This window comes from Pleurodeles waltl, chromosome 1_2 (assembly GCF_031143425.1).
Source record: "Pleurodeles waltl isolate 20211129_DDA chromosome 1_2, aPleWal1.hap1.20221129, whole genome shotgun sequence".
Taxonomy (NCBI): domain Eukaryota; kingdom Metazoa; phylum Chordata; class Amphibia; order Caudata; family Salamandridae; genus Pleurodeles; species Pleurodeles waltl.
Window position 1 is genome coordinate 1017794984 of NC_090437.1, and position 26430 is coordinate 1017821413.

Sequence of the window (26430 nt, forward strand, 5' to 3'; positions counted from 1 at the left end):
ACGCCCCGATGGGACCTCAAGACCTCGACCAATCATTGCATGCCTACTACGCCATACCCAGACCCGTCAAATCCTCCAAGCAGCACGTAGCCACGGACCCTTCCGGATAGGCCAATATGACATCCGCATAACGGCTGACTATTCTAAAGACACCAATGAACCTAGAAAGGCCTTTTTGGCTTTAAGACCCCGATTTCATCAACTGGAGATTAAATACGGCCTCTTCGACCCCGCAAGAATGTTGGTCACCAAAAACGAGGTATCCAAGGACTTCTACAACCCCGAAGAACTGAGACTCTTTCTGGACTCCTTTCAGCATCAGCCCATGGACCCCACTACCTCAACCCGACCACAGGACGCCTCGGGGGATGACAGTGGTATCTCACCCCCAGGATCGGAGAGGGGAGGCATGGACCGATATGACACCGACAACTGTCCTAGGGGCAGGGACCTGGAGAGACTAGCCAGGTCACACGATGACAGGGGTCAGGTCCTGCATGGTGTGGCACTACACACCCAGCTATCGGAAAGGGACAAATCCCGCTCACCTCTAAAACTGGAAGCTGCACCCCCCTGAGATGGTGACCTGATACAGCGCACATGCGAGAAAACTGCGAGAACCCCGAAGTACGATCGTTGACAACTCTACGGACGGATGAGTACTTACCCGGACTTTGCATTTGTGTTTTCTTTATTGTTGTTGATGCCATTGTCAATAGGCGGCTAACATGCTCATACCCTTTACAATGTAATGTTATATATTGCAACAATGTAATGCAAGCTATCTTTAGCCTAATGCCGAGCACACATATCTGCACCCAGACTAGACCTCGCTGACGCCCACAGTTTACACATAGGACAGGGCTTGCCCTATGAAGATGTTACCAAATGTTTAGCTAACAAGCTGGCGCCCCTTTAATGCACTGCAAAGTATTATAACACAATAATACAACACAAGTTATTTCTAACCTACCACGAAGTTTATACTGTTTGTATTTAGATTAGAACCTGTTAACTCCCACTACTTACTCATAGGCCAAAAATAAGATATGCCTTGTGACACAAAGCCTAACATACAACAGTACGATAGTATGGTACGATATTATGTTACAGAGATACCATGTTACAGAGATATTATGTTACATGTTACAGAGATATTATATAAGACCGGAAGTATATAAACTGACACACATAAATATACTTTAAAGCCTCCTTCTGGCCCAACACTATCCTATGGAGTACGATACCTGTCAACTTTACGGACAGATGAGTACTTACCCGGACTTTGCACTTACGTTTTCCTTATTGTTGTTGATGCTTTTGTCAATAGGCGGCTAACACACTCACACCCCCTACAATGAAATGTTATATACTGCAACAATATAATACAAACTATTCCTAGCCTAATGCCGAGCACACACATCTGCACCCAGACTAGACCTCGCTAACACCCGCAGTTTACACATAGGACAGGGTTTTGCCCTATAATGATGTTACCAAATGTTTAGCTAACAAGTTGGCATCCCTTTAATGCATTGCAAAGTATTATGACGCAATAATATAACACCAGTTATATCTAACCTATCAGGAAGTTCATACTGTCTGTATTTAGACCAGAACCTGTTAACTCCCACTATTTACCCATAGGCCAAAGATAAGATATGTCTTGTAACACAAAGCCTCACATAAGACAGTACGATAGTGTGGTATGATATTATGTTACAGAGATATCATGTTACAGATATATTGTGCTACATGTTACAGAGATATTATATAAGACTGAAAGTATATAAGCTGATACACATAAGTCTACTTTAAAGCCTCCTCCTGGCCCAATACTGTCCTATACCCCCAAGCCCCCTTCCCTCTTCCCTCCCCACCGGCCCCCCCCCATCATCATCATCACCATCCCCCCCTTTCCACACAAATACCACCCCCTCCCCTCTCTCCTTATTAAACCGTTCCTATGGTACAGGATCCCATATGACAACATCAACCAAGCATAGCGATCCTTCACCCCACCACTGAGAGTATACGAACAACGCTAGACATCGCCCGTCAACAGAACGACCTCCCCTCCCACATGAACACGAGCCTCCCTTCTATCATCATAACAACAAGATGTTACCCAACCAGTAAAACATAGATACCCTATACACCAAGCCCTCCCCACTGCTCCCACATCACCCCCATCCCCACCCTCATTTAGGATAACAAACCCCTTTATCATTACTCTTTCTTAAGCCTCCCATACGACATATTCATAGCATCCCTCTCCCCTCCGGAGTTAGTAAGACCTTTTACCACAAGACCATGACGGCCGACCCTCCTCCCCCCGGCCTCCCCGGCCGGGATCCGACCGGCGGCACTAGGAGCTCCGAAATGAATCGGACTTGCAGTCTACAGTTCTATCCCCAGGGGACACTGCTCCCCCAGTTTCCCCTCTTTATCCTACATCCCAACGCTAACAACCTCCCCCCTTCCCTCTATCCTTCTTCTCTACCCCCCTATTTTCTCCCCCCTCTCTCAACCTTCTCTATCCCCACTCTCTCTTCTGAAGGAACACCCGACTTCCACCGGCTACCCCCCTCCCAAGTCACCACACCATCACAGATATAGTCCCTACTCCAAGGATTGAGACTGTCCTCTCTACTGTTCTCGGAATTGCTGAGACCTCATCCTACTATCCAGCATGTCGGGAACTGTCTCTCGCACGACACACCCATTACGAATCCTCTCCTGGAACGTGCACGGTATGATGAGCTACATTAAACGGTGCTGTCCTATCTCCAATCTAAAAGAGCGGACATAGCTCTGATTCAAGAGACACACTTTGACAACTCGGAGTCCAGCAAACTTCGGCGGGACTGGGTGGGAAGGGTTTCCTTTAGCTGCTGCCCAACAGCCCAGGCGCCCGGCAGCGGCACGCCTCGCAAATGCGGAGTAGTGATACCACTACGTAAATCCCTCCCAGTTACAATCATTAAAACATGGAACGATATGGAGGGGAGATATGTATTTGCTAAACTAAAGATAGGAGACACTTTTTTATGCGTGGGCTCAGTCTATGCACCAACCGGCACTAAGCAATCCTTTTTCCTACAACTAAACCGTCTCTTGACCGAAATCGGGACCACCTGCTACATTACTGGGGGAGACTGGAACCTCGCCTGAGATGCCATACTTGACAGGACTGGCCCCATCGATACGGGTAACAATCACGACAGGGCACTGCTGATGGACTTAACCACTGATGCAGGCTTAGTCGATTGCTGGAGACTGACACACCCAAAAGATAAGGAATATACCTTTTTATCGCCTGTCCACGGCACCCTATCTCGCCTGGACTATTTCTTCGTATCACACACCTTAATCCCCCAAATACAAAAAACCAGTATACTGGATAGTGGACTTTCAGATCACTCCCCTATCCTACTCCTGATCCAAACAAGCCTTGCCTCACCTGGTCGCAAACCATGGCACTTTGAGGTGCATAGATACCGCTCCCCCCAAGGGAAAGAACAACTGAGGGCCCATGTGTCTACATATCTAGCCAAAAACACTGGTACTGTGGCCTCCAAACGGGTTCTATCGGCAGCAGCAAAAGCAACCTTGAGAGGGAACATGATGCGCGACACAGCACTAGCTAACAGGGACAGGGAGACTCGCCAACGAACCCTGAAAGACACCATCCAGAGCCTCACCAGACAATATACCGTTCAGCCGTCTCCCGCACTACGTCGCTCCCTCAAACAGGCCCGAATGGCACGTAACGAGCTCTATACATCGCAGGCGGAATACGCGCTACAAAGACTACGCGGCCGCACTATGAACAAGGCGAGAAGGCGGGACGCCTCCTAGCGGCACAACTCCGGCAGAGAGAAGCTGCCTCCGCCATCCCGGCCATAATGTCCCCATCAGGAGCAGTACTAACCCGCCCACAAGATATCGTAAGCGAATTTGCCGTCTTCTACCAACATCTCTATTCCCCTGAAACAACGGCCGACTACGCGCAGATTGAGGCATTTCTCACCACGGCCAATCTACCCCGTCTCTCGGAGGCAAGCCAAGCTCTTCTAGAGGGTGGCATAAGCAGGGAAGAAATAACGCACGCCATCACTAACTTCCCCTACCACAAATCCCCGGGCGAGGATGGCTTTCCAGCAGAATTTTATAGATGGGCAGGGGAAGAGGCAATCACTGTTGTACACGAGGGGCTCACGGAGGCATGGCAAGAAGGCTCCCTGGGCGCTCTGTCCAACAGGGCTACGATTGTTGTCCTGCCCAAGCCAGGGAGAGACCCCCTACTCTGCGGCAGCTACCGCCCTATCTCTCTTTTGAACGGAGATGTCAAACTCTTAGCCAGCGTCCTGGCGGCGCGTCTACATAAAGTGATACCGCCCCTAATTCATAACACTCAGGTAGGATTTGTACCGGGTCGCACCTCCAGAAATCATATGCGCACTCTCTGTCATACCCTATATGATTCACTAAACTTACCAGAGGAAGCCCTGGTCCTATCCCTCGATGCGGCGAAAGCATTTGACCGCATCGAATGGTCCTACTTGTTCTCTACAATGAAACACTTGGACCTCGGGGAACAATTTATCCCCAAAGTCCGTTTACTGTATGACCACCCTACGGCACAAGTTAACTGTGGGGGTTTCCTATCAGATCCGTTCCCCATTGGAAGAGGCACAAGACAGGGTTGCCCCCTATCACCGCTCCTATTCCTGTTAGCAATGGAACCTCTGGCAGCTACCATACGAAACTCCCAACAGATAAAAGGTATCCCTTTAACTGGGGGCACTTCCAAAATGTATCTTTATGCTGATGACATCTTGCTCACCCTGTCTGACCTAGAAAGATCCCTACCATTGCTGCTCTCAATCATAGAGGGCTTTGCGTCCCTATCCAGATACCGGGTAAATTGGGACAAGAGCGAGTCACTACCCCTCTCCTGCGTAACAACGAGAGCTGCAACCCATGGCCTCCCATTCAAATGGTCCCCGGCACGCCTCAAATATTTGGGAACATTTGTCAACCGGGGCTTGGAACACATGGTCAGGGACAACCTAGACCCTCATATCCCGGATGAAACAGGACTTCGCTAAGTGTTCACTACTGGGCCTTTCCATGTGGGGTAGGACACAAGTAGTCAGGATGGTCACCCTCCCTCGCTTCACGTACATACTAGGCATGCTCCCCCTACAAGTACCTCTCACCCTGCTCCGGATGATTGACGTCTCAATAAGAACTTTTGTTTGGGGCTCTACACGCCCATGGCTGAAACCGGCAACAATACTGGCACGACGATCCTACGGAGGCCTAGGACTCCCCTCAGTAGAACAATACTCACTAGCCCTACAGCTATCGCAACTAGCATATACACTCCACAGAACTCTGGATCCCCCACAGTGGGTAGCCACAGAGAAACTCCTACGGGATCAGCACGAAGAGCTAGGAGGGATATACACTGATTGTCTTCAATTGCCCAACCCTGTCCTCATGGCAACAAACGCCTACTGGGAATACACCCCTTCTTACACGCCCAGGCCCCTTTAAAAGGAAACAAAAGCATAAAAATAGGGGGAAACACCCTCAGATGGCCCCAATGGAACAACGCCGGTATACGCAGCACAGCCCAAATCATAGATGGTGGCCGACCCCGACCTTTCGACACTTTACGGGAAGAGTTCGACATCCACAATAGCCAAGAGTGGCGATACCTACAACTCAAGCATTGTATGCGCAAAGCCCTGGGAACTCTCCCATGGGCGATCAAGGCCTCGCCAATTGTCACCTACCTACAGACATGGGGCCGCCATAGAGGTGTCATGGCCGGCTTATACGCAGAGCTAACAAACCACCTTTACTCGCAACCCCTCCTCGAACGGTTGCGTTTAAAGTGGCAGAATTGGCTTGAGAATACCTATACTGAGGAGGGATGGTCAGACATAATGGAGGCCCTTGATAAGGGCGTCCGAGAGGCCCGACTAAAATTCTGCCTATTTAAAGTTCTTCAGGATTGGTACTGGACCCCCATAAAACTTTTCAGGGCGGGCCTGATACCACATGCGAAATGCTGGCAATGCGCAGACCTCCATTGCGACTTACTATATATTCTGTGCCACTGCCCAACAATACAACCCTTATGGGAAGCTGTGCGTCATACACTGGCGGACTCCATTCAGATACCACACCCGACACCGCCATAACTCATCCTTCTGCACGACATGCGCCCGTACCCCCCCCCCCATCAAGTCCCCAGAAACGACTGCTTCATACGGCAATCGCTACAGCCAAAATCTGCATACTCCGACACTGGAGATCTAGCACCGCCCCAACCCCGGCAGAACGGATGACCGCTATGTTACAAACTGCTACCCATGAACGAGTAATATACAATCTACAGGAACAGGCGGCTCTGTTCACAGAGGTCTGGAGCCCTTTTTTGACAGGACCATAAGGCGGGGGAGAAAAAGAAAAAGAAAAAAGAGAAAAAAAAAAGAGGAAAATCCTCCACCCCCCATTACAATCACAATTATAAACACAATCACAATCATCGTCTTAGTTATTCACCCTCTCCCCCACCTCTTTCCCCTGCATCACTCTAGCTGGTGGACAGTCGACAGCTGTTAACTCAGAACCCCCTCCCCCTCTCCTCTCCCTCCCCTCTCCCCTTCTTACTCTCTTCTTCAACTCCCAGAATATCCGCCTCGGAAAGAACCCTTCAACCCATAATGCTTAAACACTCACCCAAAAGCCCTCTCCTTCCCCCTATCCAACTTACTCCAGACTACCCAGTGCAGAAATGTTGGACCCGTTCCCAGGACATTAAAAACTTATTAAGGATACTCACTCAGACACCCCTTGATCCCTCCTCCCATGCTCTACCCCCAACATGCTAGACCCCACACCTCACACTATAAATAAGTAGGCAAACATACACCATTATACAACTTTACATGATATCTCATACCAGACGGGAAATAAATGATATACTCTCCCAACAACCTTGGCACGATGACCCAACCCCCCCTCCCCCTCCCTCTTCCCTACCTCTCTCTTCCTCTTTTCCCTCTTTCTCTCCCCTCTACACACATCTCTCCCATGCATATTTTTTCCCCACCTCTCACCCTCTCTTTATCCCCCCTCCATCCATCCATGATCCCATCTATGATCCCATAGCTTATTATTCAGATTATTCTTCAGTTAAAACTCACTTATATGTCAACTGTGAAATTAACTGCTGTGATGAAGCATTCAGATGATACGTTACAATGTACTCTGTACCACCCTTTAATCTCTAATAAAAAACTTAACAAAAAAAATAAAAAATTGTGGGGGGTCATAAGACATTGGAAGGCAGTGTCATATAACCCAGTCAACAATACGTTGCTATCCACTACAGAAGGGAAGAGTAGTCAATGTGCAGAATTGTATGCTGTATGTCAAGCACTGAAACAAGAATTGCCTAGGAATTGTCACATTTATACTGATTCCTGGTCTACTGCTAATGGATTAGCCACCTGGCTTCCCCCATGACATGCACATAACTGTCAAATACATTCCAAGGAGATGTGGGGCAAGGAATTGTGGTACGAAATTTGGGAAATGCTACAACAAAGTACCATTACTGTGTATCATGTAGATGCCCACTGTCCCACCGACTTACTAGAATGATGGTTTAATTCCCTGCAGACGACAAAGCCAAAACCTCGAAAGCAGAAGTGGCAACACAGGATTCTGACTTGGTGGGATGGCCAAGTGGGTGCACCAAAAATGTGGACATGTGGGAGAGCAGGCCACTAACAGGTGGGCAGAGATTAGAGGGATGCACATTCTCCTAGATTTGATAAAAACAGTGGTCAAGCAGTGTGCTATTTGTAAACACACACAACAGAGATCTGTCCCGCAAACTGTCAAAGGTCAGTTGGGGAGAGGGAAGTTGCCGGGGCAGATATGGCAGATTGATTACATTGAGCCACTATCGCTGGTGTCAATACGACTGCACAGTAGTGGACACTTATTCTGTTTACCTGATTGCCATCCCTTGCAAACGTGCCACTCAGTTCAACACCATCAAAACTCTGGACTTGTTAATGTTGTATTAGAGTCCCACTCCAAGACCGGAATGATACTGGGTCGCATTTCAAAGGAAAATGGGGGCAAGATCACTGTTCATAACACAATAGTGAGTGGATTTATCATATTCCATATTATCCACAAGCTGCAGGACTGATAGAGAGAATGAACAGCTTACTGAAAGCCCAATTACGAAAATTATTAGATGGAACTTTGAGAAATTGGATAGAGCATTTAAATGAAGCCCTTCAAATTTTGAATAATAGACCTTCGACAAACGCAAATGTTGACCCCCAGCGTTACAGATACAACCCCAAGTAGCGACCAACATCATCACGTATTGGGAAATAAAACCAGGAATCGTAGCTCCTTACCGAGCCACACAAGCATCTGAAGGTCTTGATCTACATGCTTTAATACATACAGACAAACCAAGAGACATGGTACTTCTTGAAACAGGTGTTGGAATACAGATTCCTCTGGAGCATTTCGGATTGGTTGCTCCCTGATCTGGGTTGGCCCTCAAAGGTATTCATGTGTTGGGGGGAGTGATCGATGCAGACTACCAAGGGGAGATCACAACTATTCTTGTCAACAATGGAGACACTGACTTGATAATACAATCTAGAGATAGAATTGCTCAAATTATAATAATTCCAGTGCATGGAGGAATAGTGAAGAAGGGGACTGCCCCATCCCTTCTTACAGTGGGTGGGGAGGGAGGTATGGGCTCAATTGTCAAAAGCTCTGGTGCTAAGATGTGGGCAGAATCCCCAAGTAGTCCTCCTGAACCAGCAAAATGTATAGCGAAGGGCAGGGACAACATCCTAATAATCATGAAACAAGGAAAAGACAAGTGGGAACATGTTTCAGCTGATAAATTATATTTACGAGATTGATCATACTTGTCTCTTTTACAGATCATACTACCAGGTGTATTTGTGCTAGCTGTTCTACGTGGTCTCCCTTTGGGCGTAGGGAGGGACCAAAAGCCCCATCACCAAAATGATTGACCAACCTCACTGATCGACACCTTTACTGCAACTGACCAAAAATGTTTGGACCCATCTGGCATGAGCTGTGCTCCACAGATTGGATTTCTGTATGACTAACATGACGAGTACTGTTGATGTAATATCAATATGCTTCGTTGCCATACCAACTCCTGCCAGAATTTTGCTGCAAATCTTTAATGCTACCAACAAATATGGAGCAGTTCAAGAAAGTGATGTGTTGTCACGTGAGGTGACGGATGAGAAATGGGATAACCTAACCCATGTGATTACTTACAATATTACTACCGGTGATGTCTGCTACAACTTAACTTGTGATACTTACAAAATCGGAAATGTGCTCAAATGCGCCTGGAGACAACAACAGGGTCTCCTCAAGAGATCCTGTGAGAACAACGAGTACTGTGTCAGCATAGAAACAATAAAACTTGTAAGACTATGGATAATAGCATGTCTTGGCAACATATTGTGACTGCTGCTAGCCACATCAAGGAAGTCAAACTACCAGTGGAAAGGTTGTTCTATTGTGGAAATACCACTTATACATACATTCCTGCCAATATAACACGTGGACCGTGTGCTTTTACGTGGTTAGGATTCATGATGTTTCCATTTCACTCTATACATACTCGTTATCCAAGGGAAACAGTTCAATTAAGCGAAGACTGTGACTAAGAAATTCAGTTATTATCTAAATTAGAATATGTTAGTTTAAACATTTTTATAGCAGACGTTCCAGGATTAGCTGTTTATAACACTGGAGTTATTAACAAGTTTGCATGTTTGATGTTTAAGAACATTAATCACACATGCATTACATTGTCTGAACTACTCCTTGATATACGGGGCACTAGAAAAGCTGTAATGCGAAACAGGGGTGCCATAGACTACTTGCTCTTGAAGCATGATCATGGGTGCTCAGAGTTTGAGGGAATGTGTTGAAACAGGGCTGCCATAGACTACTTGCTCTTGAAGAATGATCTTGGGTGCTCAGAGTTTGAAGGAATGTGTTGCTTCAACCTATCAGACCACTCTAAATCTATCCAGTCTCATACTGACACTTTACATGAATTGGTGAAAGGAGTAAGACAAGATGTTGACAAAGAGTGGTGGGACTGGTCATTTTACTGGTTACCTGATTCTGGGCAATTACGCAATATTTTAGGTGGAATACTCATAGTGATTTGTATTATAATAATGCTATGTTGCTGTGTACAATTCATACCTAACCTACTTACAATGTTTAAACCAAAACTGGTTACTGTTAGACCAGTATGTTATGAGAGTCACTGGTCAAAGGGTGGAGTGCAATGCTATCTCTATTTAACCACAGATTACATCTTGACCACTGACTCCATTTTGTGCTTAGTTTAGCTTCAAATGCCGTCACATCGGTAGCGCAGGTATTTTTCCACGCACAGCTTCTCACCAGAGAAGGGAACATTTCATTGGGATGCGAAGGATAGAAGAGTGTACCAGGATGAGAATGTTTATAGCAGAGAAAGGTACGACTCTGTTTTGGGAATGCACATTGGAATCTGGCCAGTTCTTTTGTGTGTTTTCAATACAGACCAAGTGCAGCCAGCGCTTGAATTTCACAACTTACTCGAAGGGAGGGGGAAGATTACCAGAACCTTCCTCTTGGGTTTGTTTAAGGTATATAAGGTGGGGAAGCTTGGCACTGAGGCAGAAGGAACTCATTGTGAGGGTGGATGCAATGTTCATGAGTCCCATTGGAGACTGTTTCTCCTGTCTCACCTGTCCAGGGTTCCACAGCTTGACGTTGGCAAGGACAAGGATGATGTTGGATTCCATCCCCATGGTGATGCATTTTTTATTCTTAATTAGCTAGCATTGCTGTGTGCATGCAGAAATGTATACATTCACTGCATACATATTTATTGTAGGTGTATTGCACTTTTTCTGCCTAATATTATTCAACTGCTGCATGTGTGTTCTACTGCATTCAAGTTAAATGCTCATGTTAATATTTTTGTATGCCCTCGTTTGAGACCTGGGAAGTGCCTTAATACCCTCCACCTCTCAACCATCACTGAAAAGCAGAACCAACCAACCACCACCGAACACTTACACTTCCAAATTCAGACCAACCTGAACACCTCCCTTTGTGGCCCATTTGTCTACAGACCACATGGACCTGGGCCCCAGTTCATCAAAACCTTTGCCGATCTCCACGCCCTCCACGCACTACATCCTACTCGGCGACTTGAAATTTCACTTTGAAAACCGCAACGACCCTAACACCTCATTCCTCCTGGAGAACCTCTCCACCCTCTGTCTCAAGCAACTAGTCAACCTCCCCACCCCCTCAGCATGTCACACCCTCAACCTTGTCTTCTCGGCTGAAAACAACATCATCATCTTGCACACCTCCTAACACCACTGGACCGACCACCGATGTGCCCACTTCACCTTTACAAAGAAAACCATACCCCACCACAGCCCCAGCCCCCAGGCAGAAACTGGAGCAAAGTAAATGAAGCCCAGCTCACCCATGCCCTCGGCCACTCCCTCCCACTAGAAGCCACAAGCGTGAACGACTCAGCGTGCAACCTGCACCACTGGATTACAGAATACACCAACACCATAGCCCCCTTCAGAAAGCCAACTGGAAACCAGCACCGGAGGAAACCAAAGTGGTTCACGACAGAACTCCAAGAATCCAAACATAATTGCAGACGACTGGAACGAAAATGGAGGAACATCAAAACAACCACAGACCACACAGCCTACAAAGATGCAGGCACTACGCACCACCAGTGCATCAGAGCCGCGAGGAAAGCTGCCATTCAGGAACGTATCAGCACCAACGCACACAACAGCAAGGATCTATTTACCATAGTCAAGGAATCAGCAAACCTGGATCAGACACCTCAGACATTCCTCCTCTCAAGACCTCTGCAACAACTATGCCACCATTTTTCACTGGAAAGTCCAGGACATATACAAAGGATTCAAGAACCCCGCCCCCATCACCCTCAACAAGGACCCCACGCCGCAGACCATGAACCATTGGAGCTCTATCTCTACAGAAACACCCTGAAACTCATGAACTCCAACCATTCAGGGGCACCCTCTGGCCAGTGTCTACACCACATCTTCAACCTGGCCAGTGCCACCATCGCAACAGAGCTCTTCCGGACTATCAACCATTCCACTGAAACCGCCACCTTCCCATCTGGCTGGCAAGACGCAGAGATCAACGTGCTCCTAAAAAAAAAATGCATTCACGGCAAAGCACTGTAATAGATTTGTTCCTTCCTATCTGGAAGAACCCAGAGTGTCAGACTCCCACCGTACACCTCAGCACCCAAAGAAACCTGCTGCAGAGTACCCCAGGGATCCTCACTAGGCCCGACCCTCTTTAACATCTACATGGCCCGCTTGCCAAAATCGTCAGACAGCACGGACTAAACATTATCTCCTATGCCGACGATACCAAACTGATCTTCTCCCTGACCGAAGACCCATCAACAACCAAGAAAAACTTCCACAACGATATAAGTGCAGTTGCTGCCTGGATGGAGGGCAGCTGCCACAGGCTCAACTTGGACAAGACAGAGATCCTCGTACTCGGCTCCACCCTCTCCGCCTGGGACGACTCCTGGTGGCTAGCCGCCCTAGAAAAAGTCCCCACCCTCACCGACCACGCATGCAACCTGGGCATCATCATGGACTCCACGCTTTCCATGACCCGTCAAGTCAACACTGTCTCATCAGCCTGCTTCCACACCCTGAGCCTCATTTGGAAGATCTTCAAGTGGATCTCCAGAGAGATTAGAAGGACAGTCACCCACGCTTTGGTCAGCAGCAAACTGGATTACGGCAATGCACTCTACACCCGCATCACAAAGAAGCTGCAAGCAAGGCTACAGAGAATCCAGAAAACAGAAGTCAGATTCATCCTGGACATCCCCGCAACAGCCACATCTCCGCCCACCTCAGAGACCTCCACTGGCTCTTGATCCACAAATGCATCACCTTGAAGATATTGACTCACACCTACAAGGCACTCCACAACATCTGACCAGCCTACCTCAACCACCCCCTGAACTTCTATACCCCAGCCAGACAACTCGGATCCTCTCATCTCGCTCTTGCGGCCATCCCCAGAATCAAGAAGGCAAGGCCGGAGGCATATCCTTTTCCTACCTTGCAGCCCGGACATGGAATACTCTCCCACTCAACCTCACACAGGCCCAATCACTGAAGCAATTCAGGAAGGAGCCCAAGACCTGGCTATTCAAGTGACCAGCACGCCCACAACAGTGCCTTGAGACCCCACAAGTGATAAGCTGCACTCTACAAGTATTGATTGATTCATGAGTCATGATGGGAAACTGAGTTGTGACAGAGACGGCATATGGTAGAGGGTCAAAGTTGCTGTATATGGAGGTGATTTTGTTAGAGAAGAATTCTAAGAACTTGTTGTAAAGGTTTTGTGAGGGATAATATTGCTGGAGATGGCAGGAGGAGCAGTAAAATCTTTGATTATGGCGAAGATCTCCTTGCTGCTGTTAGTGCTGGCGTTGATGTGATCTGCAGGAGCTGTGCACTTGGTGCTTCATAAGTGCTAGTGGTAGTGCCCTAGGGTCGATTTGAAGATATTTTTATCGGCAGTGTCCTGACTTGTTCTCCATTTGTGCTCCAGTTGCTTGCAAAGGTGTCTCATCAGCCTGAATTCCCCTATGTACCAGCTGACCTGTGGCTGGGCTCTTGCTGTTGCGTTGCATCGCGGTGTTGGGGTATGAGGCGATACAGCTGTTGAGGTTCCTGATGGATGTCAGCAAGTTGCTGGTGTACTTGGTCCAGTGCTCAGAGAGGCCGGAAGCCCACTCTTCTGAGATGCTTTTCTAACTGCAGCAGGCGATTCCAGTTGTTGTGGTAAGTCTGGGATAGTGCAGGATGGGTATGCTGAAAACAACAAGGGTGTCTTCTTTCCAGGTCATAGTTTCTGTCTTGTTGACTGTGCTGTTGCTGATTGAGAATAAACTTGGGGTCCAATAGATGTCCGGTGGTGTAGATGGGTTCAGAAATGTGCAGGGTGAGGCCAAAGTTTTCCGAGGTTTACTAAAAAGCCATGGAGTTTGGGTCAGTGCAGTCTTCTAGGGGAAAGTCAGGGTCTCCGAGGAGAATGAAGGTGCTGGCATTGATGATGAGGGGTGCAACGAACTCCGATATGTCACTGGTGAAATCGGCCCTGGGTCCTCATGGTGTGTTTACGAGGGTCTAGCCCAGAGAGAAGTTGGCTGTGATGCAGATCTTGAATGTGCGGTATTCCATGTAGCTGGTTGGGCTGTCCTTGTAGGTGGTGCAGCTGGTGGTATCTTTGAATATGATAATCAACTCCATCTCCAGGTTTATGCTGACGGCCTAGCCTGGTGAACTTGTAGCCAGCAGGGGTGTCTTTAGCTATGTCCGTTCTGAGGTTGGATTAACTATGTTTCTGACAAAAAGAGCAGGACTGAAGCTCGGTCATGCAGTAGGTACCATATATCAATGGCGTTTTTGGTGGGCAAGTCGGTGTTTAGGAACATGCATGCGAGTGTGGCTTATTGTTTGGGTGGTGTTTGGTCTGTGTGAAGATGACTGGGTGGCTGGTTTGTGTGACTTTGAGCGAGTGAAGTACTGGGTGCTGTTTGTGTGGGAGTGGTGGGTGTAGGGTCCAGAAGAGAGCATGAGAAGTTGGAGGAGGCACACCTTTATTATAAAGTAACATACTTGATGAAAACCCACTTTTAGAAACGTGCAGTTAACAGTGTGATTAAATGCAAAGAATGAGATAAAACGAATGTCTGAATCTACAATTCTTTGCAATGTTTGTTTTGTGCTTTGCATTCTGTGTTTTAAAATCAATTAAACAGATATTGGAAAAAAAACTTGCATTCAATGAGTATAAAAACGAATAGGCCCATGCCTAACTCCCCTGGTCTGCTTTTCAGATTATTATTATTATTTTTAGCAGTGCTTGAAGTAGCAGTATTGTACCTGTAAATATAATTCTCAATTTCACGCACTTCTGGTATAACTTCTTCTGTATCTGGTACTAATCTGGGCTGAAATTTTCGATCCTGGAAATCATACACCATCACAGCTAGCAGGCTTGTAGAATCATCTGACTGAAACAAGAAAAACAGTGATTTAGTTTTTTTGTATTTTGAACGAGCACTTAAGTCAGGTGCCTTCCTCGTATACCAGAAAGAAATCTAAATTGTCACTGAAACTGGACAATGTGTTTACTTTAAAATATGTTCAGCAGAATACTTATTTACATAATAAATTTAGAATGGGTCGGTTTTTAGTACATTCAGTTTGTTCAAACGATACAAGAGATCTTTAAGTAAAATATCACGCAGTTATACGTCATAAAGTACCCCCTGTCCTATATTAGAAATACTGAAATCCACCGAAGAGTTTCATCAACACAGACGAATGAGGCGGAAGGCCGAGTTTCTTTACAAGGGCGACAACTTCCAACCACTGGCAATATCATTTAAAGGTACAGCAGAGCGTGTTTTATTCCTTTTAATATATGTTCATCCCATTACAATTCCCTTAAAAAGCTCAAATACTTGGTTTCGTGCTCCTTCACATGGACAAATATGGTCGCTAGTCACTAGAAGAAATGCGAAATGTGTGGTAAAAAATTAAATCAATATGCCGTGAACAATTTGGGATGTGTCAACTAAACTATAATAGAAATATTAGAGACACGTTTTTACACGTAAATTGAATGATTCTATGATTGAATGATTTTGTGCTACCAATACAGATCTCGAGACCCAAAAAGTAATGTTGTTGTTTAAACCCGGTAATTTGAAATAAAGTACATCTCTGGTGCCATTTTTATGAGGGGAAATTTCGGAACGTAGCATGTTATTACATTCGTTATCAGCCAACGGTTTGAGATGTTCCTTTGATAGTCTTACTTAAAATACGGCATTGCGGTGCAATGAAATTCATTTGGTGAAATTGGCAAAGAAGTCTTCTTGAAGGCATCCATCAATTTGTGTTACCTCAATTAGATTATTGGCAGGACCAACATAACCCATCCATTTTTTCGTTTCAGGATGTCAACTTATGAGAAAGTAATGGTTCCTAGTTTTCCGCGAACAAGGTTTTCACAGACAAAAACTCACGCATAAAGCTTGTTCCAACGTCAAGCGTACCAAAAACACACTTGACGTTGCTCTAGTTCTGATCTTATTTGCCAGGACCTAGACCTAGTTCTGATCAATGTGCTAGGGAAAGACTGTTTGTACCGTAAAATGGGCAAGCTGTTCTTTCTGAATCGAAAAATGTAATGTGGTGATCACTGTGCTAGGGGAAGACTGTATCAGAAGGGTGAACATGAGGGCCGACAACCTTATTCCTCATTTTGTCTTTTGGCATTATCCCATCGTCTGTCTCTGGGCACCCAGCCTCGTGTACCAGTGAATCGCCGACGGAAAAGGTAAGACAATCTACGACGGGAACTAAATCTAAGAACTGGGGAAAGTACAGTGTCATAGTAGGAGAGAGGGGGATGCCAGTAGTCATTCTCACTTTTCAAATAAACGCAATTTTCATTCTGGGTCTAGTTCAATTGATCTTGTAGAACAAACATCTTCCTTCAAATGTGAACCTTAAAAGTGCTGCTGACGACAGAAATGAGCAGTGACAATAGTTTAACTGCTTCTCCTTTGGTGCTGAGATTAGCACAACTCCTACACTAGCAATTGCCTCCGTTTCCATGCATCACAGTAATTTTCTATACTTTTGGGCTCGGATTGAGAGTGTGTCCCGTGGAGATATTGTCACAGTACTGCTTTCAAGATGTATTCAGTGATGAAAGTCCCATCTTCTTAAGCATTATGGAGACTCACTCCAAACTATTGCACAGCAACCAATGAGGGTGGATTCACGAACCCCTTTAATACTCTAAACTGGATCATGCAAAATCTCTCTCTCCACACACCACATCTGATACTCAAAGGAAGTACAGAAAGCAGTGCACAAATGGGAAGGCATAGATGTCAGGTTCACTGCTATGTCCATAATTTGACTTCATAATCATTTCTGCAGTGGTGGGCATCCATTTTTGCTGGAAAGTCTGTGATGCAAAAAGAATACGACTTCTGAAACACTGCTATCAGGGGGCTCCTTTGTTACATTCTCTCCTGTGTTTCAAATTTGAGCTGAAAAAGGATAATTTTTGGAAATACCTCCAACTACGACAATGCATGCTACCTATTCTGATGGTAAATTAGGATGGGATCCAGCACGAGTCTCCATTAAACAGATACTTCAGAATTTTTAGTATGCATCAACAGGCAATCTCTTGGACATCTGCATTCCTCAAGCCAAAGGCTGCTTCCTTCCTGATGAAACTGGCGAGGTCTGGTAAGCAATCTTGCTTGCCTTTTTGCAGGGCCCCAGAGATGCTAACATAAGGATGATAGCATACCAGGTGTTCCACTGGATCTACTGAGCTCCTTCCAGATTCCACAGAATAGTCAGAAGTCCTGATGGCCCAGGGAGAAGACCCCGCTCTAGAGAAACATACATACATCTTCTGTGATCCAGAACCCATTGCGGCAGACCCTGTTCTTCAATGGCACACGTGCCCTGAAGGATGAGCGCTTCCAGCTGGTGGAGTTCAACCAGAAGCACGTGAAGATCATTCTGTCCAACGTGAAGCTGGAAGACGAGGGTGGATACTTCTGCCAGCTGTACGCGGAAGACACGCACCACCAGATCGCCACACTGACTGTGCTGGTGCCACCTGAGAACCCTGCGGTGGAGGTGAAGGACCAGGCTGTGGAAGGCGGTGAGGTGGAGCTCACCTGCATCGCCCATCGGACCAGACCGGCTGCCACCGTGCGCTGGTACCGCGACCGGAGGGAGCTGAGAGGCATCAGCAGCAGGCAGGAGAACGGCAAAACTTTCAGCGTCACTAACACAGTCCGGTTTGCGGTTGAGCGAAAGGATAACAGCGCCATTGTGACCTGCGAGGCTACCCATCCTGCACTGCGCGGACAGAAGAAGCAGACGCAGTACGTCCTGGACGTGCAGTTTGCCCCAACGGTGAAGATCATCCCCTCGCAAGTGGTCCTTCGGGAGGGGGACAACCTGGGCCTGACCTGCTCTGTGACTGGCAACCCTCTCCTTGATAAAGTCCCGCTTGGGACAAAACACGTGTCGGCTGAATTGGAGTATGGCTGAATTGGATTGTTGATTTACAAATTTATTTTCTACATCGGTCTGCAATGGATTATTAAATTACATGTTGATTTTCCACATTGGATGACAAGAACTTTCAGTGCAACAAACCAATGAATTGGACATTACTCGGCTACTGATGAACTTATTGCAGCATGAGGCTTGGACATTGCCAAAACACAAAATACGAGGCTGTGACTAAGTCATAGGTCTTGGGACAAATGTGTGGTGTTCTTGCTTATATTTGACTTGGCTTTATTATATATTTCTTGTTGGTCTTTCACAAATCTTTTGTTGTACACATGCACATTTTATAGATATGCTTGGTATTAAAAGTATTGTAACAGTACAGTCTCGGATACATCATACACCATTGTCTTACAGCGTAGGTCTATTTTTCTCTTAAATTACAGTACGACTATTTATCAAATTTCTCAACAGTATTATGGATTCCATGTATTGAACTAGAAATTGTAATCCCTTTCACTTGTTTAGGTGTGCTCCATTCCTAATTTGAGCTATACATCTTCTGTGTGACTGCCTTAAGATTCAATAACTGTGGCAAATTATTCTGCAAATAATGTATGAAACACAAAGTTTTACGTGGGCACATTTCTGACGGTCCTGGATGCTGCGGTATACAAGATCATACCAAATCAACAGTGAAAATGAATTTTGGTGGTCCTACCAAACACCTCCATAATTATCCTGTGATACTGGAAAACTAGAAGTGGGTAAAACTGATGCTGCAGGGACTTTTCAGGACAATTTGCAGACCTGGCAAGAGGTCTGTTCTCAAGGCTAAGTTGATCTGGGTCCACATTTCTCAGAAGATATTCAAAAACTACAAGTGGGGCTCTGAGAAGCTCCTCTGTTTGTTGGTGGCCTGTATTGAGCTGAAAGCTCTGAGAAGAGGAGGAGAGGGAATGGGAATTTTATACCCATACTGGAGCATTGGGGAGAGATGAATAGTTAAGAGGTAATAGTTAATAATGTTTCCGGTATATTCTCAAGGCTTGGGTTTTTTATTCTTGCTTCTGGATGTATATTCATGCAGTATGGAAATGAAAACCTAACAAATGTTAATAAAATATATATGCTTTTGAGCTAGTATCAGGGATGATGCAATTGCCATTGCAGTATGCCCTCACAGGTGAGAAGTCGCACTCTACAAGTTAACTGATTGATTGAATACAGTAAAGTGTTGAGCTAGACAAGCATAGCATTTGGGGGTGGAAGCAGAATAGCGTAGAGATGTGAGGTTGATATGCTTCATCTGGACTCTTCTGGTGCCCTGAGCCGAATGAAGTTGTTGGGCCTAAATAAGTTCACTGTCACACTTGGAGCAGGTGCGCAGTGGTCTGGTGGGTGGATCCAGACAGATGTCATACCTGATGGTATATTTGGAAGGGTGGGCAGGAAGAACAAGTTACCTTCCTTCCATAAGGCTCTTTCTGGTGGATTCTCTAACCACAGATTCCTCGCCGTTAGAATATGCTTGGGCCCAGACTGGATCTGGAGATTTTTGTAGCAGAGATCCCACATGCCAGTAGGTGGTGTATGGCTCTGCAGAGACTCCATTATGCCTCGGAAGTGAAGGAGTGGAGCCCCATATAAACACTTTTCAACAACTTTTTCCCTTAATGCCCTCAGACAAAGAGCGTCAAACAACATGTCAGAGTATGTTGTAACCTTTCTGCAGGCAAAGAGGATGTGTCAAAGAATGGGGCGACTGGAGGGCAGTGAGGAATCTGTGTTTAAATAGAGTAGCCAATAGAAAGGGCATAACCAATGGTAAATATCTGGTTCTTATGATGGATACTGCTAACTGCACATGCCTCAACTTTTAAATTAGATAGCAGTAGCTCCTAAGGTGGTGAATCTATGAAGTGCATTCAGTAGTGCTTCATAAATATAAGCATTTATGCCTACTTTGCAGCCTAGTTGAGGTCTAAAAGAGGTGCCCTTGTACCAATGCTGTTCTGGTGGATGATGGCCCTGGCTAATTGGGCTCCGGCTCTGGCCTTTACAGGGTGCTCTTTTGTACAACCTCCCCATTCTTTGCCCCAGAGAACACATATAAAATCCTGACAATCCATGAAATGTTTTTTGTGCCGTTGCTGTAAATGTTCTGAGCCCTTGTAGGGTCCCATTGATGGAGTCTTGTTTGAAGGGGTGAGGCAGAAAAAACATTGGCAGTGTATTCGACTGGCCAATGTGGAAGGAGTCACAAGCTTTGGCAGGACAGCTACTCTGTTCATCAGTCCAGATGAAAAGAGGCATCAGGCTTTTACACCAAAAGTGCTTGTAGTTCACTCACTCGGCATGCTGACAAAATCACAATGAGGAAGCCTTCTTTAGAGTCAAGAATCGTAAAGAACAGATCTCCCTTTTGTTCGAATGGCATGCACATAGGGAACACCAAGCACACAACTCTTGTGAATCGCATTGATGCCCTCAATAGCAGCAGCATGGAGTCTTCGTCATCATCATAGTTTATACCACGCCTCTTGCTGCATCCAGCAACATCACCCCCTCACAAGGCCTTTGCAACAAGTTCTTGGCATGTTTCTGTAATAAAATCACATCATATACAGTATCTTCAATCCTCAATCTGACCCTGTCACAGTTGCAACTCAACTTCCAATCATGGCCGAAGAACAAACCCGGACCTTGAGGCCCACCGCCACAACCACCGAAATCACTGCTACCATGAAGACCATCCACTTGGGGGATCCATCTGACCCAGGCTCCCACCACATCTTCACTAAAGGACTCCTTTCTATTAGTGAAGCACTAAAACTCATCCTCAGCACCTCCACTCAGCCACATTCTCAGCACCTCCACTCAGCCACATTCTCAGATTCCTGGAAACATGGCACCATCTTGCCCCTGCTCAAGGAACCATCCATTAACTTACCCATGCACTACAACTACATAACCCTCTCCCTCTTACCATACCCAGCCAAAGTTTTAGAGATACAAATCAACCAATCTCTCACTGACCTCCTCAGCAATCACCTGCTCCCCAATGCCACGCAGTCTGGATTCAGGCCCGACCACAATACAGAAACAGCTTTCATTGCTGCCACAAGCGACATACGCATGACCCTTGACAGAGGAGACATGGCAGTCTTCATTCTCCTGCACCGCTCTGCAGTATTTGACACAAACTCATATTCCATTCTCATCACATACCTGTATGAATTGGGCATCCAAAGACCCGCATTCCACTGGATCTGCTGCTTAACTAATAGAACACAAGCTGTCAGCCTGTCACCTCACTCCTTGGAAGCCTGCAAACTCATCTGTGGATTGCCTCAAAGTTCTTGCTCAGCCCCACCCTCTTCAATGCATACACGATCCCGCTGGCGCCATCATGCATGCACACATCAACATCCTCTACTACACTGACAACACAAAACACATAGGCCCTTATTATGACCTTGGCGGGGTGGCTTCCGCCGCCTGCGAAGATCTGACCGCCGGGCGGCCGCCAATGCAGCCGCACTCCCGCCGTGGTCATTATGAGATCCCCGCCGGCCCAGCGGGGATCTCGGCCGCAACACAGGAGCCGGCTCCAAATGGAGCCGGCGGTATTGCGGCCGTGCAACGGGTGCAGTTGCACCCGTCGCGCTTTTCACTGTCTGCTATGCAGACAGTGAAAAGCTGCATGGGGCCCTGTCAGGGGGCCCCTGCACTGCCCATGCTAGGGGCCCCGCGACTCCCCGTACTGCCAAAAGGCTAGCGGTCGGGGACTCGTAATCCCCTGGGCAGCGCTGCAAGCAGCACTGCCCAGGCAGATTATCAACGCCGAGGCAAATGTGGCGGGAAAACGCCGGCCCCGGCGGTGCGACCGCGGCGCTTCCGCCGCGGTCATAATTCCCTGGATTGCACCGCCAGACTGTTGGCGGTAATACTCTCCCTCTCAGATAATACCCCAACTCAAGAAACTAGTTCACTGCCTGCATGACCCAAAGCTGTTAACTGGATAAAAGTCAGCTTTCTCAAGCTCAACACCAACAAGACAGAAGTAGTGATCTTTGGCAAGAACACCTTCCCATGTGACTCCAACTGGTGGCTTGCTGAACTAGGACCAACATCTAGCACTCAGGCCAGGAACCTTAGAGTAATAATTGACAGCAAACTGGACACAGCAACACAAGTCATCCCTATCAGTGCATCCTGCTTGCACACTTAAACATGCTGAGGAATATCTTTAAGTGGCCCTCTAACAATATTAGCAAACTGTCCCTCACACCCTAGGCACCAGAAAATTGGACTATGAAAACACCCTCTATGCTGGGATCACCAAGCAACTCACTAGAAGACTACAGACCATCTAGAATTCAGCATCTAGACATATCTCCAACCTCCCACACACAACTCACATCACAGAACACCTCAAGGAGCTCCACTGGCTCCTTATACACAAATGAGCTCATTTCAAACTCCTCACGCACATATTCAAGGTACTGAACAACACAGACCCCCACCTACCTGAACTTTTGCATCTCCTTCCACCAGCCACCCAGACACCTCTGCTCCGCAGGACTCCTACTAGCACACATTCCATGCATACACAGTACCAGATTGGGAAGCTGACTGTTCTTTTACATCACTCCTAAAGCAGGGAACAGCTTCCTCCTCCACAACAGAGTCCCTTCCTCTCTTGAATTGTGCAAAAAAATGAAGACCTGTCTTTTAGATTAACACACATCTCCTCAGCACTGGGATACTGTTGTGGGTGACAGTGCACTTTACAAATACACAAAACAATTGTTGCATCACAAACCGAATGGGGGAACATATGAGTCAAACATTTTATACAATTGATGACAACCACAGACTTAAACGATGACAGATGATCACAAACACAGAAAGGCCAAAAGGGCTGACAAATAACCTTTCAACATGCCCACCTCAACTCTTTATTGTGCTCACAAAAAAAAACAAAAAAAAAACATAAGAACTTTTGAAGGTTCATCTTGTAAGGGATAATTTTTTTGGGCCACAAAACAATCAAAAAATGTGTCCCAGCATAGACAGACTTTGTGTAAGGGGGCCTGGCCATGAGGGTGACATTATCCACCTTGACTGGCAAATAATTGCTGCAGCGTAATCTCCACGCATGAAGGTATAGGTAGTGAAGGCTCAGGAGCAGGATCCCACCCAGTTGCTGAGATAGATGGTCCTCCCGAACTGATAACCTGATTGGGTTGTAAGTGCTCAGGCTCAGAAGCACTAGGCAACAAATCCAACTAGCCCTGTTCGGGATGATCAAGATGACTTGCGTCCCATCAGTCCTGATATTCCTCCAGGTAAACTAAGTGGTGGAAATGCATATACCAGGCCTTCATTCCTTCATTCTATTCCAGCTGGAATGCCTCTCAGAGTGAATGCCTTGGAGGAAACTCCAGTGCACAAAATTAGTGACACAGTGCTTTCTCGACAGTGGTGAATAGATACTGAACAGCAGCGCCTCACTGGGCAAATACACCCTCCACCATCTAAGGCTAAAGATGCCATTTCTGGTTAACCAGACAACAATTGCATTGCTCAGTTTGTCAACTCTGGCATTTGGGAACCTCACTAAGGGCCAGATGTAGGTAGCAAAACAATTGCGAGTCGGAAATTGCGATTCAATGCGAATCGCAATTTCCGACTTGCAAAATGGAATCCAAGAAAAAAGTGCAACACCAATTTGCGACTCGCAAATGTGTCGCACCGCATTTTGCGAGTTCGCTTCTAGCGAGGTCGCATTTTGAGACCTCGCTTCTAGCGAGGTCGCAATTTGCGAGAAGGGTGCCGCAAATTGCGACTGGCCCACAAATTGCCTGCCGGTGCTGCACACCAGTTTGGAAATTCACTTCCTGGCTCTTGGTGATGACATCAGAACCAGGAAGTCGTCAAATACACCTGGGAGGAGGGAGGACCACACCCTTTCCAAACTGCTGTGCAACACCCAGGAGAGAGGACCTGCTGGTACAATGGAGGAAACAGGCAGTGCTGTGAGAAGAAGAAAGCTGAAATTTTCAGACAAAGAACTGGAGGTGCTCACAGAGGAATGCTGCCAGCACCACGACAAACTGTTTGGGAAGGCAGCCCTGAGTGTCCCAGACACAGAAAAGAAGATGGTTTGGCAGCAAATTCAGGAACGCATTAATGCCATAGGGGTGAGCCACCGCACCATGGAGAAAATCCTGCGCTCCAGGACAAAGGAGAGAGTAGCAGAGCGGTTGAGAGAAATGAGGGGCACCGAAGGAGGCCCATCCACTGTCCCACCACCAACAGCCATGGAAGCAATGGTGGAGCAGACCCTGGAGCCTGAGGCCGTACTCAGAATGGGAGAAGTGGACAGTTCTGCGCCAGGGACATCCAAATGTGAGTACCATGAGATACGCATTCACACCTACAAAGCAGTATACACACTCTCCCAGTACACAGCAGCAGGCACCACCAGACTAGCTCCATTCAGTCTAGCAACCTTTAGAATAGTGCATTATGGGCAATGTAGTACAGTAGTCAGCATATAGGCAAATGGTTATTATGAGGCATAAAACAGATGTGAGAGACTGACAGTGTATTCCCTATGTCCCACAGGTCTCCCACAAGACACCCCTAGCAGCGATAACAGGCAGGGAGGAGACCATGGACCAGAGACAGTGCAGGAGGCTGCTGCAGAAATTCCTGGGCCCAGCAGGACACCACCAGAGTCCTATCAGGAACAAGAGCAGGAAATGGGGGCAGCTGATACGACCCCTGGCCCCAGCCCCACAGCAAGTCATTCTGAGCCAGCAGCAGGACAAAGGTGCAGACACAGAGTTCTGGGGTGCCCCAGGAAGAGACAGGGGAAGCAGGCTTTGCAGGAATGGAGGCATCCCTCATCAACGGTCAGCGCCTGCAAAACAGACAATTGAGGTCAATCTCAAGAACATTACACAGGATACAGATCAACATGACCACTGGGCTGGCTGAAGTGAACACACAGTTCACTAGAATGAATGAACATATGGGGGATCTCACCCAGGCCATTCGCCAACTTGTGACGGAACTAGTGGCAGACAGACAGTACGCAAGGCGCAGGGAGCGCCACACAGTGGCACGATTCGACCGCATGGCTGCTTCAATTGGGCGTCTTGCAACAAACACAACTGGCCTGTCTAGACGGACAGTGAGTTTACAGGTGGAACTTGGCCACTTTGCGGGCGATGTGGCACGTGGACTTGGCCGCATCAGTCACGCAGTGGACTTGATGGAAGCTAGGCAGGTGGCAAGGGGCACAGGTGAGACCCCTCAGGACAGTGAGGAGGGGTCCACAATAAGTAGTGTCTGCCATTGAGTCCCGTGTCCTAAGGAGTGCAAGTGCAAAGCAGGGGTCAGCTGACCCACCTGGGATGAGCCATGCTGGGCGCACAAGGAGGAGGGTGTGAGCCATCAGACAGCATGACTCATGAGGCACATGATGTTAATATGTCCTCATTACATTAGGACATGTACAGACTTTAACAGACAGCACTTTTCTTTCACCATTTAGTTTACAGATAAAAAGTTTTTGTTTGTTCCACTACACAACTGGGCTCTGTTTGTCTGACATCAGTGAGTATGGTGACAGTTGCCACTTACTTGCAAAAGTATTGGGTTGCAATGTGGTTCCGTCTCTGTCTGCCTTGATTTGCAATGTTTTTATCCCCAGGCTGTTGGTGTGGTAGCTCTTGCTCCTCATCCTCCGAATCTCTGTCTTCAGGGGTGAGATGTAGCCCACGTCTGTTGGCAATGTTGTGTGGGATTGCACATGCGGCACCGATCTTGAATGCTGTTTCTGGGCCATACTGGAGTGCACCTCCACTTTTGTGGAGGCATCTGAATCTTGCCTTTAACAATCCAAAGGTCCTCTCGATGACAGTTCTGGTCCGCCGATGGGCACTGTTATATTGCCTCTCGTTCTCATTGCCAGGTGTTAGGTACGGGGTAAGTATCCATGGTCTTAGAGCATATGCACTGTCACCTGTTTGACAAAAATAAGCAATGTTAGCAGGGCATGGATGGTTTCCACAGTGACCTGTATGTATGGCTTCAGGGTGTATTCAGCAATACCTAATAGATA

General features: G+C 46.9%; 2 protein-coding genes across 4 annotated transcripts in view; one reads left to right on the top strand and one right to left on the bottom strand.

Moving 5' to 3' along the window:
• Positions 1 to 26430, bottom strand: part of NSUN7 (NOP2/Sun RNA methyltransferase family member 7) — a 1148229-nt gene that overhangs the window by 681044 nt on the left and 440755 nt on the right. For all 3 annotated transcript variants that reach the window (XM_069201939.1, XM_069201936.1, XM_069201945.1), the window contains one exon: positions 15111 to 15241. In XM_069201939.1, the coding sequence (XP_069058040.1) occupies positions 15111 to 15241 (131 nt within the window). The remainder of the gene's footprint in view (positions 1 to 15110; positions 15242 to 26430) is intronic.
• On the top strand, positions 15555 to 18326 carry LOC138253154 (cell adhesion molecule 4-like). Its single transcript, XM_069205784.1, has 3 exons — positions 15555 to 15621; positions 15895 to 15911; positions 17658 to 18326. The coding sequence occupies exons 1-3, from the start codon at positions 15555 to 15557 to the stop codon at positions 18324 to 18326; spliced, it is 753 nt and encodes a 250-aa protein (XP_069061885.1).